Source organism: Triticum aestivum, chromosome 7D (genome assembly GCF_018294505.1).
Source record: "Triticum aestivum cultivar Chinese Spring chromosome 7D, IWGSC CS RefSeq v2.1, whole genome shotgun sequence".
Classification (NCBI taxonomy): Eukaryota; Viridiplantae; Streptophyta; class Magnoliopsida; order Poales; family Poaceae; genus Triticum; species Triticum aestivum.
This window is the reverse complement of record NC_057814.1, coordinates 113,116,853-113,130,554: the sequence shown is the minus strand read 5'-3', so window position 1 is coordinate 113,130,554 and position 13,702 is coordinate 113,116,853. Positions and strand designations below refer to the sequence as shown.

The window sequence follows — 13,702 nt, the reverse complement described above, 5'->3', positions numbered from 1 at the left end:
ACTCGCTCCCTCCCCTCCCCCAGACGCAAACAGAGCAGCCACGAGGTGACGAAGCCAAGAAACGCCGGCGATCGGCGGTCGAGAGTTCGATATGGACATCCTGGAGCAGCCCCTCGAGGCCGTCGCCTTCCGCATCCACTCCCTCCCCGAGGCCGCCGCGGCGGGCGCCGCAGCGTGGACCTGCCTCGCCGCCGTCCTCGCCGCGGCCGCGGCCGCCGGCGTATGGCGCCTGCGCTCCTCCACGGCGCCGTCCGCTGTGATCTCGGATGATGTGTCCAAGCCTTTCGTGGAGCTAGATACTTCCCCGTCGATGATGGTGTCTTCGGAGACGGAGAGATCGCTAGGGAGATCGTCTGAGGCGACGATGTCGACGTCGCTGCCGGCGCTGTCGCCGAGGGAGCGGTACACGGCGTACTACCACGACACCGGCTGCGTCGGATGCTGCGACGTGGAGAGCGACGAGGAGGAGGAGGAGGAGGATCGGGATCCGGAAGATGACTACGGCGTGTACGGGCCGCCCGAGCAGGCGGATCCTTTCGAATGGGAGGTGGTGAGGCCTCTGCTGCCTCTCATGCCGGCGACGGCTGCTGAGACTGGCCGGTACCTGAGCCCAAGGGCGCTCAGCGGCAGCGTGGTGCGGCTGTGGGATCAAGGCGCCGATAGGAGCTTCGTGGCCGCGGCTGCGGCGAGCCGGAGACGGAGCGGTAGAGCTGGCACCGTCTCGAGCTTCTGATCACTAGAGACGACTGTAGCGCCATCGCCCTCGATTTTAGATGACGAAACTGGCAATAAATTGTAATCTTTTAGGTGGAAGCAAAATGTTTCCGTAGCTTAATTATAGATAGCCGATGTACTGTGCACATACAATGTTTTGATCCAATCAGTTATTGCTTGCAACTCGTGTCGAGCTCCTCTGCTGAATGCTGTCGACGCCTTGCGATTTCCAACACCTGTGGCCCTGCAAATGCTAGTAGTTACCACTGGCAGTAACAGAGCAACCACTAGTGACATGAATCAAGAGACGACGTTGATGAGCACGGTGAAGCAAAAAAAGCTTATTTTCCTCCATGGCTGCAGTTGATTTCATGTTGACAAAATGGTTTGGACGTGACGTTTCTTGCCAATCACTCGGGACGACAGGATCTCTGGCTCAGCTGGGCACGACACGCAAGTCCACCCCAACATGTGATGATGTGCCTCACCTACCTCTGCACCCTTCCAGAAGGCGCTTTCTTTCTTGGCACTCTCCACTAGCAAAACAGCAGCAGCAGCAGCAGCAGACAGAGTGATCAATCAAGCAACCAGCCAGTCACCAACAAATTCACCACACGACAGCGTGTCAGGAGAGGACAGGACTCTGTGAACGCCACATGCCTCTCCGATCCGGATGACCGGCGCACGGTGCACGTAACCGTACGTCAAGCTGAGGCTGATGGTGGTAATGGCAGCAGTACGTCAAGCTGAGGCTGATGGTGGTAATGGCAGCAGTAGCTGAGCCGCCACCGGACATTCAGACGCACGATCCGTATGCCCGTTGCACCTACCGCGGCGCCCATTCGTTGGCTCGTTCGCGCGGCGGCTTGTCCTGGCTCGGCTCGGGGACGGCCGGGCGCCTTTCCGCCAGTGGTGTTTTAAACCCTGCGTGAATGGCCCAGGACGGACGGACGGTTGGTGGTCGGATCTCGCCGCCTGTGTAGATCGGTCTCGCAGCTGCGGTGTTTTTTTTTTTAAACGGAGGCAAACGATCTCATATATTAAATAAGGAGAGAAGAGTTTGTTACAACGGTTTATCCAAAGGTTTGCCTCGTCGACGATGGTGTTGAGTAAAGTTGGCGGAGGAGCGCTCTTATGCCGAAACACTCTTGCGTTTCTCTCATTCCAAATGACCCACGAGACAAGCATGGTGATCGAGGCCTTCACTTTTCGGTTGGTGGTGCCCACGGCGCTCATGCTCGCCCACCATGCCTTGACTGAGTCGAACGAGCTGCGGTGTTTGTGGCTCTAGTGTAGTGCTACGGTGGTTGTACTGGGCGCGTTTTGAGTGTGCTGGGGCAGCTTTGATTACCTCGTGCCAGCATCATGTAATGGTGGCTGTTGTTTGACTGGACGAACAGCTCCATCGAGTAAATTGCAAGAAACCATCATTTTGATGGCTAGGTTAGCAGAAAAAAACACTCTTGTATAATCTATTTGCAAAAAACACTGATCGACGGATTTGGCGCAGGTCGCCGACGACGAGGATGCCCGGGCGTTCTCGGGGATGGGCAGCACTCGGTCAGAGGGAGGAGGAGGCGCGCGGGAGAATAGCTCGGGGGACGAGCTGCACTTTTCCTCAGGCGTTGTTGCCGCTGCACGGCGAGCAAAAACAAACATATGCTTTTTTCTTTCAATGACAGGTGAACCCCACATGATGATAACATTACCAAACGCCGCCGTTACATATGAGACATTAAGCAGTGCCATGTCAGTCTGACTAGTGGGCTCCATCTATCATAAACGCGATCAATAGAGCCAAATCCGTCGATCAGTGTTTTTTGCAAAACGATTACACAAATCGTGGCATTTTTTGCAAAAGGAATGTAGCGTAGTGTTTCTGCTAATCTAGCCTTCAAAGTGGTTAGAGAAGGTGTGTATGTTGCCGGGCTGGAAGAATTACCGGAGTGGCCGACATTTCTGTTTGTATAATTATGTTTTTTTTGTCGTCTTGGACAATGTTTTACTCCTTGCATGAATGGCCCAGGACGGACGGACGGTTGGTGGTCGGATCTCGTCTCGCCGCCTGTGTAGCGTGGATCGGTTTTGCGGCTCTGCTGCAGTGGCGTAGTGGTTGTGGTCGGTGCTTGGCAGCACATAATCATGGCTCTTCTTTGTCTGAACAGTACTCCTCAGCAGGCAGACTCGACAGTCATAATTTATCCAACAGGTTTCTCTCCACAAAAACCTACACCTTCACAATTATAAGTTGTTTTATGTATTTCAATATGGACTGCATACAGACTGAAATGAGTGAACAAACACACAAAAACACGTCTATACACATCTGATTCAGAAAAAAAGCTGCTCCCTCATATTAACTGTCGCTGATTAACTTTGTGAACAAAGGGAGCAACTAACAACACTAAACACAACAACAACGCAGTAGACACAAAACAAGATCCACTCCCCAAAACCTCTGGAACAAGCTTTTATTCCCTGTCCTCCAAATAATATCGCCCATGGGGTGTCACAAACACAACTTGTTTATTCAGTATTCACCCACTGCCAGTGTACAACACTGATGATCTTGCACTGACCAAGGAGCTCATAAAATGAGAACAGATCCAAGTCCGAGGGCACGGGGGCTCTCAGGGACGATACCGTAGTGAAGTTACATGATGATGCTAAGGTACAAAACTGATGGCTGTCTTCAGTGTGGCTTTGGCACGAACCCATCTACCGCGAAGTTTCGTGTAGCGGCAGGTAACGCCAGTCGGACGCCGTCAAGTTCGGGCTTCGCTATTACTTGGCAGCCAAGACGGGACCTGAAAAAGGTTATTTAACAGATTATTCTTGATCCTAACATTTAACATATAACAATTAACAATTTTCTTTTAGGAAGTAATACTATAGTACAAAGCCACAATGGCGTTTATACATCTACAGCCTACCTGTATGGCCATGTGGGATAGCATAATTAGCTATTCTATCAATTAGTTCTATCTGATTTCCGTTCATCGCTAATAGCCTAATACAAGGCCTCATTCGGTTTGAAGGATTCTCATAGGCAAAACATAGGAACGGGGATTCCAGAGGAAAACTTCCATTAAATGCATTGGGTTTGTAGGAAACGGGTGCAGTATTCCTTAGGAATACTATTAATTTCCTGTGTTTTTGGAGGAAACTACACATCCCCTCAAAGCTCATTTTTTGCGTAGGAATGAGGCAATGCAATTCCCGAGGATGGCAAGTGCTATCCTATCATACTCCTGTACTACTTTTGAGTCCTACACTTTGGTTTCCTCCAAACCCTGAACCTCCTGGTTGACACTGTAGCACTACTTATATGGTTCCTAAAGGTTGCATATATAGATGCTGGAAGGATTTTTTTCACAATGGCGCAATGAATAAGTACTCCCTCCATCCCATAATATAAACTTGCAAAACGATCTTATATTATGGGACGGAGGGGGTAGATTTTAAGATATTTCGATATGCTTGTTTGTATGACACATAGATACTACCAAACTTGAGGGGTTCATAAAAGATGGATAAACAAAAAAGAATCCTTTAGCAGATAGATATCCACTTACGTTTCTGTCAGCCCAAATGCAAGGTCAAGCATATCATTTTCCTCATCTGTTGGATCCTCTAGCTTGTTATAGTCCTTTACATCCTGGATAAGATTCAATTTGCTAGTCAGAAGAACTTTCAGCTTCTATAACTGAAGATTAAAAAACAGCATGGGTTATATCTACAACATACCATAACTATGACATGACAAGTGGAACATGCGAGCGACCCTTCACATGCTCCTGCAGTAACCAAAAATCCAAAATACTAGGCAAGGTTATCACCTACAACTGAAATCAGCTGACAAGATCTTAAAAGGACACATTAATATGCCTATTTAAAAAGTGATCAAAGATAGTAACATGATGTAACAGACAGTGCATGTGATGGGGTGTGAGGTGAATAGACAGATAGTTTAAAAACCTTCAAGTTCTATGTCATTTTCATGAGCAGCTTCTAACATGGACATTCCGACAGGAACACTTATCGTTTTCTCAGTGCCATCCTTGTTCACAAATGTTACAGAGATTCTGCACATGGAAGAGAAAATTGCTCTTGTCAGAAGACCAGTTCTTTACTCCATGTCAAATATTTCTCAAAGCTGAATACTAACATTCAGTAAAACCGATCACGCTATTTCCTCAACATGTGGAAGGAGCAGCCCATCAGAAGGCGATAAATGTTAACAAAGAAAAATAAAATTAGGAAATGGTCTGGACTAATATACTGCTTACTCCAAAGATACAAAGATGCCTAGGTGTTTAAATTTCATGCTGCACAAAAAAATGGAAGAAGACAAACACACTCACTTCTCCTTGTCGTCACCGCCTTCATCATGATGACTACTTGTTGTTGCGGTGGAGAAGAGGATGCTCTTCTGAAAAACAAAGACCAGTGCAAATGATAAATCATCACTTCTGTACACACAAACAGATTTCACCAGAAGGTTTTTTTTTAACAAGCAGAAGGCAATGTTTGCTTGCACATATGTGGAGGCGGCAAAACGATATAGAGGTAGAGAAAAGAAAATCTTTACTTTTTGAAAAAACTTCAAAATGAATCTGAAACACAAAGTACTGTGTGCATCATGTATAGAAAAACAATTCTATTGATGCTTTGGTTATATTCTCGGCCGCAGCAGGAACAGAAGGCAATAGGCAATAACATGTTCTATACTAGCAATCACAACGATTATAACCAAGGTTTTTGAGTCGCCAAGTCAAGCCAAGTCGCCGAGGCTGCGGGTAGTGGCTTGCTGGCTTGAGTCAGCGACTTGGCTTGATTAGTCGCCCCAAGTCGCCATGGCACAACAGTACATAGAGCCGCAGAGCACATAGATATACAGCAGCAGAAGAGCACATATACAACAGAGAAAATATACTACATCTAAGCAGAGCACATATAGAGCCCACCCTGCGCTCTCTTTCATATACTATATCTAAGCAGAGCACATATATGGCCCACCCTGTGCTCTCTTTCCTTCGGTCCTCCTCCTTCCGCAGTCCCCACATGATCACATATACAACAGCAGCAAGCCACGCGAGCCAGCGAGTCGTGCGACTAATCGCCCCAAGTCACCGGCGAGCCACGCGAGTCGCGCGACTTGCTCCCTGAGTCAAGTCACCTGCGCGAGCCAGCCACGCCGCGACGACTTGGCGATTAGTCGGCGACTAATCGGCGATTAGTCGGCGACTAATCGGCGACTCAAAAACAGAGATTATAACAGTACAAAAGGACTAACCGCTGGGGCTGAATGCCGGCTGAGACCTCGGTAGTAATTGCTGCTATGGCTTGACAAGTTTCCTGCTGCAAGAAGTCAACGATTTGAGAATGCAGAACCAAATAATACCTTCACCAAACTAGGCATGTGTAAACCCGGAAGGTTTCTCAAAATAAGCAATCAAGAAACATGACGAGACAGTTTTGGTGGGCTGAAAACCAGGATCAAAAGAGGATTCATTGAACTGCTTGGGAAAACCTCACTAAACCAAAAGTTCAAGGAGGTGTTGGATTCAGAGACTCGATGCTTTTTAACCAGGCTTTGCTCGCTAGACAAGCCTGGTGTCTTCTCACTTTCCCAAACACTTTATGTGAAAGACTCCTCAAGATCATATACTACCCAAGAGGAACCTCATTGATACAGTTTTCAAAAATGATGCATCGCCTGGCTGAAGGGGAATTGAACATGGCCTCGACCCTCTTAAAAAGGCAATTATCTGGAGGATTAGGGATGGAAGTAAAGCTCATATTTGGAGGGACAATTGGCTGCCAAGGAATCCTAACCTAAAGATCAGTTCAGAAAGGGGAAGTTTAAGATTATCTTGAGTCAAACAACTGTTGATCCCAGGAAGAAAAGAGTGGAACACTCAACTGATTGCAAGAACTTTTCTCCTACACGACACTGATCAAATCCTGAATATTCACCTCTTCGAGTATAAATTTGAAGATTTCATAGCCTGGAACTATGAGAAAAATGGTATGCTCTCCGTCAAAAGTGCTTATAAACTGGCTTATAACCACACTGTTGAGAGTCCTGTGCAGGAGGGTGCGAGTAGAGCAGGTGACTGTTCTAGACCTATTTGGCGTAATATTCGGTCTGCCCCTATGCCTAATAAAGTTCATGCTTTCGTCTGGCGCTTAGCTGCTGATAACTTGGCTACTAAGAGAAACAAACTGAAACATACCCTGGAGGTTAATAGTCCATGCAGTGGTTAACTGTACAAAGGCAAGAGCTCTTCGTATGGAAGTTAAAAAGGTGTGGGATATTCCTGAAGAATCTCAGTTTGCTTATACAGGAAAAGATTGCTGCTGATCTTGATTGCAAATCTGAGTAAGGAGACCAGGGGGCTGGTCCTCCTTCTTTTGTGGAGAGCGTGGCACCTGACAAACGATTTAATCCACAATAAAAGAGAAGCTCGCATAAAAGATTCAGTTATTTTTCTTCAAAACTATATAGCTAGTCTCAATATGTCCTCGCATAAAAGATTCAGTTATTTTTCTCCAAAACTATATAGCTAGTCTCAATATGTGCAGCTTAAAGCTGCTGGGTGACTATAAAGGCAAAATGAACAGTCGATGTTTGAGCCTGGAATTAGTACACTGACACCAGCAGAGGACGTGTACAGCCGAAATGAACCCAGTGAGATGTTGTGTTGGTTGGCGCCATTATCCGGCTGGACGAAAACTAATGTAGACGGATCCTTCTCTCCAGCGACAGGTGAAGCTAGCATTGGTTTTGCGGCTAGAAGGTCTGACTGTTCTGTTCTCTTTGTGCAGCTCTTCTGTTACTTGCTCGGATGCAGAAAATCTGAGCTGTTAGCTACCAAAGAAGGAATTGTAGTTGCTAATACCTGATGCCAGGGCCCCTTTTCCAGTGAAACTTATTGTGCCTATGAATGCTAAAGGGAGCAACAGGCCCAGAAAATGCGGGCTTATCAACAAAATCATAAGTGTTCGGAGTCAAGTTGCAGACATCCAGTTTGTGTGAGCGAAGAGAGAGTTTAATAAAGTTGGCCATGAATTAGCGCTGAACGCTAGAATTATTGGTTTGGTAGGGTTCTGGCTTAATTCTACTCCTGACCAATGTCGGGCATTGGTTTCTGAAGATTCTAAGAACCTTATGGCTTCAATGAAACAAAGCTCTCTCTTCAGTGACAAAATAAAATAAAGAATATGACTCCCAACTCAGGAATCTAACATAAACAGTGGCTATCTCATTACAATGGTAGCCACAAAGAATTGGGTCCAAGCGCAGCGTGCTTCACGTATGCATCACATTTATACAAATTCACGTTCTTCGGACATTCCTAATTAGGTCCAAGCACAACCATTTTCTCCTAATTCCTAATGTAACAGATGTAGTGTAGCAGGAAGGGGTGGAGAGACACCAACCAGCTCTGGTCTCGCGCACGAGCCGCGCCCCGAGTTGAGAGATCCTGGAGAGCATGGCAGCAGCGGAGCCTACTGCCTCCGAACCCTAGAGGAACAATTCAAGAAACCACGAATCAGCACCACAAACGCCGGGCTGCAGGCCCAAAGAATCACCACGCAGAAGCAAGAGAGACAGTCTAGCAGCGGGAGCGATGGATCAAGGGAAAATCAGGAGCGGCGGAGGAGACGAACCTCGCGGAAGCGGTGGGAGCCAGCCGCCGGTCTCCTTCCACGGCGGCGGGAAGGGGGGAGGTAGGCGGCGGGTGTGGTGGAGGAGGCTGGCTGAGCCGTGGTCGATTCTCGAACCACCGCCGCCTCCAGTACCGTGGGCCGTAGGTAAGTGGGCTGGAGAATGGCCGTTAGATGGGCCGAGAGGAAAGCCCGTTAGCTTAGCTAGCACATAAGAGCCCGGAGGAAACCCTTCCCTAAACCCTCCTCTTTCCTCCTCCCCACTCCGTCCGCCGCCGGACGCCCGCCGCCTCCACCGAGGCGAAACCTACGTCCCGCCGCCGCCGCCTCACGCCGTAAGTAGCCGCCGACTTTCCCCTCCGCTCTCCGCTTCCGTCCCTGCGTGCCGACCATCTCGCATAGCCGTGTACCCGTGATGATCCTCGCGGATGTCTGCGGATGTGGACTTTACTTGTGTAGATTTGTGGACTTGGTTCAACATGCCCATGCTCGTCCCTGGTTGAATCTCTCAAGAGTTTGCGAATAGAGCAATTGCTTCTGTTTTGCGCTATGTCTCGTATCTGACTGTAGGATTTGTAACAAGCGGCTCAATAAGGGTTGGCTGATTTGATGCAGAAGATAGGGGATGGTTGATTAGTAGTTTTCGAATTTGATATTATTATGATTGATTCAAGGCTGCCGGCTAGTTTAGCTGCAGCCGATTTAGACACCTGGCGTGGTATTTTGTCAGTAGTTGGAACTACTGCTGCTGTCTTCCTGCTTTTATTTGTGGTAATTTTGTAAAATCCATCAAGTATTTGACGCGATGAGAATGAAAAGCATGCATGTGTTGCTGTTGCACTTCCTCCTATGAGAGGATGTTTCCACCATGTAAGAATGGTGTGAGTGTTTCAGATCCTGAGTTAGTGTTCTGGTCTGATGCAACCAGTTGACCATACTAGTGGTTCAACTATTTTTAGCTACTGAAAAAGAAACCGGACCTTGACTTGCTGGTATCTAGGTGTGTAGATGTTCTTTTTTTCTTTCATATAAGAACGGTGTGCATGTTTAAGGTCCTGACTTATTCTCCTGGCCCTTTTGTCTTATGTATTTTATAAATCAAAGGTTTCCTTGTGTGTAAATAGGATGCACTGATAATGATGGACATGAATCTATAGTCTTCACATGATTTTAGATAGATGTTTTTTATGCGGTGCTTGCTAGATTTCTCCCTGGCTATGTTTTTTGGAAATTGTGATTTCTTGCATTTGCTTGTACCCGTTTTTCCGCATTGGTTTTTTCACCTGTTTATCTACATAGGATTGACATGACATTTGTTTGTATCACAGGAATAAGTAGCCAAGCTTTACATCGGCAAGATGGTGCAGTATAATTTCAAGAAAATCACTGTTGTCCCTCCTGGGAAGGACTTCATTGACATAATCTTGTCCCGCACTCAGAGGCAAACACCAACTGTTGTCCACAAGGGCTATGCTATCAACCGCATTCGCCAGTTCTATATGCGCAAGGTTCGCTATACCCAGCAGAACTTCTATGAAAAGCTGTCCACCATCATCGATGAGTTCCCCAGACTGGATGACATCCACCCTTTCTATGGCGATCTCCTTCATGTGCTCTACAACAAGGATCACTACAAACTTGCCTTGGGTCAGATCAATACAGCTAGAAATATCATTGCAAAGATCTCCAAGGACTATCTGAGGCTGCTCAAGTATGGAGACACCCTGTACCGGTGCAAGTGCCTGAAGGTAGCTGCACTAGGTCGCATGTGTACTGTTCTAAAGCGTATCAGTCCTAGTTTGGCATACCTGGAGCAGATCAGGCAGCACATGGCCAGGCTCCCATCAATTGACCCAAACACCCTACTATCTTGATTTGTGGGTATCCAAATGTTGGGAAGAGCTCTTTCATGAACAAGGTTACGAGGGCTGATGTGGACGTACAGCCTTATGCTTTCACAACAAAATCCCTTTTTGTTGGCCATGCAGATTACAAGTATCTGCGGTACCAAGTGATTGACACTCCAGGGATCCTTGATCGTCCTTTTGAGGACAGGAACATCATAGAGATGTGCAGTATCACCGCTGTTGCTCACTTGAGGGCTGCTGTGCTGTTCTTCTTGGACATCTCTGGTTCTTGTGGGTACACTATTGCTCAGCAAGCTGCACTCTTCCACAGTATTAAATCCTTGTTCATGAATAAGCCTCTGGTCATTGTGTGCAACAAGACTGATTTGCAGCCGCTTGACGGGCTTTCTGAAGAGGACATGAAGCTGGTGATGGAGATGAAGTCAGAGGCTATGAAGACTATACCTCAAGGTGGAGATCCTAGTGAAGAGGGTGTTTTGTTGACTATGAGTGCTTTAACAGATGAGGGTGTGATGGCTGTTAAAAATGCTGCATGTGAGAGGCTTCTTGAGCAGAGGGTGGAGATCAAGATGAAGTCAAAGAAGATCAATGACTGCATAAACAGGTTTCATGTTGCTATGCCCAAGCCTCGTGACAACAGAGATAGGCCTACTTGTATTCCTCAGGCTGTTCTTGAAGCTCAAGCGATTGCTGCTGCAAAGGAAAAGAAGAAACTTGAGAGGGACCTTGAGAATGAGAATGGAGGTGCTGGTGTCTATTCCGCCAGTCTCAAGAAGCATTACTTGTTGGCTGATGATGAATGGAAGGAAGATATTCTCCCTGAGATATTGGATGGCCATAATGTTGCTGATTTCCTGGATCCGGATATCTTGGAAAGGTGTGAGGAGCTGGAAAGGGAGGAGGGTCTTCGTCTTGAAGAAGAGGCTGCTCAGGATGCTTTCATGATTGATGGCCATGATGAATTAACTGAAGAACAGCGAGAGATATTGGGTAAGATTAGGAGGAAGAAGGCAATGCTCATCCAAGAGCATAGGATGAAGAAGAGTACTGCAGAGAGCCGTCCTATTGTTCCAAGGAAGCATGACAAGGATAGGAAGTTCACAACCAAGAGACTGGGCAGGCAACTCACATCCATGGGCGTTGATCCTACCGCGGCTGTGAACCGACTTCGCAGCCAGTCAAGAGGCCGTAAGCGTGAGAGGTCACTGAGCAGAGCTGATGGTGACGACGCTATGGACGTTGATGGCCAGCACTCCGACAAGAAGCTGCGTACGAGGTCGAGGTCTAGGTCCAAATCACGACCAATTGAAGAGGTCGTACCAGGTGACGGGATCCGGGACGTTGCTCAAAAGAAGAAGGCCATCAAGAAATCGAGGGACTCTGTCAAGAACAGGAACAAGGAGGCTCGCCGTGGAGAGGCGGATCGCGTCATCCCCACCTTGAAACCGAAGCATCTCTTCTCTGGAAAACGAGGAGTTGGAAAGACCCAGAGGCGATAAACCAGTCAATGTGGACGTTGCTGCTTGCAATCACTCGATCAGGTACGAAAACTGTGCTTTCACTTGGTTATTCTTCCACCTAGTTAACAAATCTTTCTGTTTTCCCCATATGGATAGGGTTATTAATCTTGAAATTATGCTGATTTTGTAAACCGAATGCAAATGTTAGAACCAGCACTGATCTTGTAGTCAATTGGTTGCGGTGTAGTTAGCTGAGATTTCTGTTTATGGATTATACTGTACTGTCAAATTGGATTAGTAATTTCCTCAATTGATATGTAAAAGCATCGTCATTATAAACTTGTGATTGGTGATGCAAGCACTCTAGGATCTTATAGAGAAGTTTGTAAAGTATTGCTTGAGCTACATCCACATGTTTATTGTAAGGTTGAAGCTCAGCCCTTTCATTTTATCCTTATGCAGGAACTATTGGATCACTGCCATTTTTCGTGCTGGGCATCGGGGGAGGCTTCAGTGTCAATCTGGCAGCTGGAGATACTACTATCTATTGCAATTTTATTTTTATCTGGCATTTGCTCTGTGTTCCGCTTTGTTTGTTAGACTACATTGTTGTTGAACTATATGGTTGTACCTTCGGTTTACTCTGCACTTGTGCGGAGCGGAGTCAAATTTTGTTTGATGGTGTTATTAATGTATTTGAACGGGCCGCTTGTTTTCCTTTTCGTGAAATGTTTTGATACTGTGATATTGCACCTTGGTCTGGAACCTGTGAGTTTCAGTAATTTCAACGTGCACCCCCTCAGTTGCGCTCAGCATTGTCTGGCCCCAGTGCTTGCGGTTGGTAAATGGCAAGTGCTAGTTGTTTCTCAAGAGGAACTTAATCATACTTGGTGAGTTATCTAGTCTGGTGAAATAACTTGGTAGGGTTTTGACCCCTCTTGTTGTTTTAAAACTTAACAACTCTGCATGTTCTACTGCGAGTTATAACTTTATTCATTCTATACTCACTTGGATACAAGGCATACAACAGTGCATGACAAAGTTCCCAGTCTAGACAAAGTTCTTAGTTTGGACAAAAACATCAGTCTAGCATGGGAGTCATGCATGGCTGATTGTACAAATTTTGAGGCACTTCAGCGGTGGCATCCCTCACGCACTATAAAAAGGAGGGCTGAGCGCTGTGAGAAGACACAGACGATACGGAGTCTAGAGCTTCGAGCTAGAAGAGCCTCCAGCGCACTCTGACCTTACTAATAGTACCACCACCACTTGTGGAATAGCCACCATATCGAAGGCCTGTAATCTCCAAGAATAATAAGGTATCCTTTTAGCTTGTGTAATCCCTTCCGGGCCTCCCGAAAGGGAAAACCATATGTAAATTATGTTATGGAAATGAAGTTTCGTACTTCATTTGATTTTTTAATGAATTTATGGGAGTTCTTATGCTAGGGATCCGATAGGAGAAACCTCTGGCGGTAGTCCTTTGTTTAGTCTTGTGGCATTTGAATGAGAACTTTGTGGCCGTAGAGAAGTGTTTTTTTCGGATGAAATTGCCTGGGAAGACGTAAGTTTGTATTTAAAAACATCAAGTGAATGAAACTAGCTACATCTGATACAACATAATAATAAAAAATATGATGAGTACTGAGTAGGACATCATACCACTGCGTGCACACCATCGGTTGTTCTGTTGGCCTCACCAGCCCCTAATAGATCGTAGAATAAGATATAACCAGCTTAATAAAGAATAGACTGTGCAAATAGTAATAAAGAATTAAATATTGGAGAGTGAGTAGAATATTAGTCTAATCGCGTAGAGTTTGAACCAGAAGAAAGAATACTATTAGCAGGGTTAGAAACTCATAAAATAGAATAAATAAACTAGAAGCAAGAGCGAGAAAAACTAAAAGATGAGTTAGAGATTAGTAAAGAGCGAGAAGATAATGTTGCTAAAAGCATGTAGATGAAAGAGCAAATGGTAACGGT

The 13,702-nt window shown here is 46.3% G+C and overlaps 2 protein-coding genes and 1 pseudogene across 4 annotated transcripts; 2 read left to right on the top strand and 1 right to left on the bottom strand.

Moving 5' to 3' along the window:
• On the top strand, nucleotides 1–923 carry LOC123167610 (uncharacterized). Its single transcript, XM_044585449.1, has one exon. It carries the CDS (start codon nucleotides 92–94, stop codon nucleotides 731–733), a length of 642 nt encoding a protein of 213 aa, XP_044441384.1. The 5' UTR covers nucleotides 1–91; the 3' UTR covers nucleotides 734–923.
• A 2,121-nt stretch (nucleotides 924–3,044) lies between these two features.
• Nucleotides 3,045–8,545, bottom strand: LOC123168002 (2Fe-2S ferredoxin). Of its 2 annotated transcripts, none has more exons than XM_044585864.1 (8): nucleotides 8,392–8,545; nucleotides 8,161–8,245; nucleotides 6,011–6,075; nucleotides 5,079–5,146; nucleotides 4,693–4,799; nucleotides 4,462–4,511; nucleotides 4,290–4,372; nucleotides 3,045–3,521 (listed from the first exon to the last, which is right to left on the bottom strand). In XM_044585864.1, the coding sequence occupies exons 2-8, from the start codon at nucleotides 8,213–8,215 to the stop codon at nucleotides 3,407–3,409; spliced, it is 543 nt and encodes a 180-aa protein (XP_044441799.1). In that variant the 5' UTR covers nucleotides 8,216–8,245; nucleotides 8,392–8,545; the 3' UTR covers nucleotides 3,045–3,406. The 2 variants fall into 2 exon arrangements, with proteins under 2 accessions (XP_044441799.1, XP_044441800.1); XM_044585865.1 differs by having other exon boundaries at nucleotides 6,011–6,072; nucleotides 8,392–8,543.
• Nucleotides 8,546–8,600: 55 nt separating this feature from the next.
• On the top strand, nucleotides 8,601–12,461 carry LOC123168001 (nucleolar GTP-binding protein 1-like; annotated as a pseudogene). Its single transcript, XR_006484179.1, has 3 exons — nucleotides 8,601–8,723; nucleotides 9,717–11,797; nucleotides 12,179–12,461. The product of XR_006484179.1 is annotated as a nucleolar GTP-binding protein 1-like (transcript).
• Nucleotides 12,462–13,702: the final 1,241 nt, after the last annotated feature.

Bases quoted from the DNA above. Each gene is read 5' to 3' on its own strand.
- LOC123167610 (XM_044585449.1), top strand. From the start codon at position 92: ATGGACATCCTGGAGCAGCCCCTCGAGGCCGTCGCCTTCCGCATCCAC.
- LOC123168002 (XM_044585864.1), bottom strand. From the start codon at position 8,215: ATGCTCTCCAGGATCTCTCAACTCGGGGCGCGGCTCGTGCGCGAGACC. The intron at 5,147-6,010 runs GTTAGTCCTTTT...TTTGTTTTTCAG, and splicing joins GCCGGCATTCAGCCCCAGCG to AAGAGCATCCTCTTCTCCAC. The intron at 4,800-5,078 runs GTGAGTGTGTTT...TTCCATGTGCAG, and splicing joins GGCGGTGACGACAAGGAGAA to AATCTCTGTAACATTTGTGA.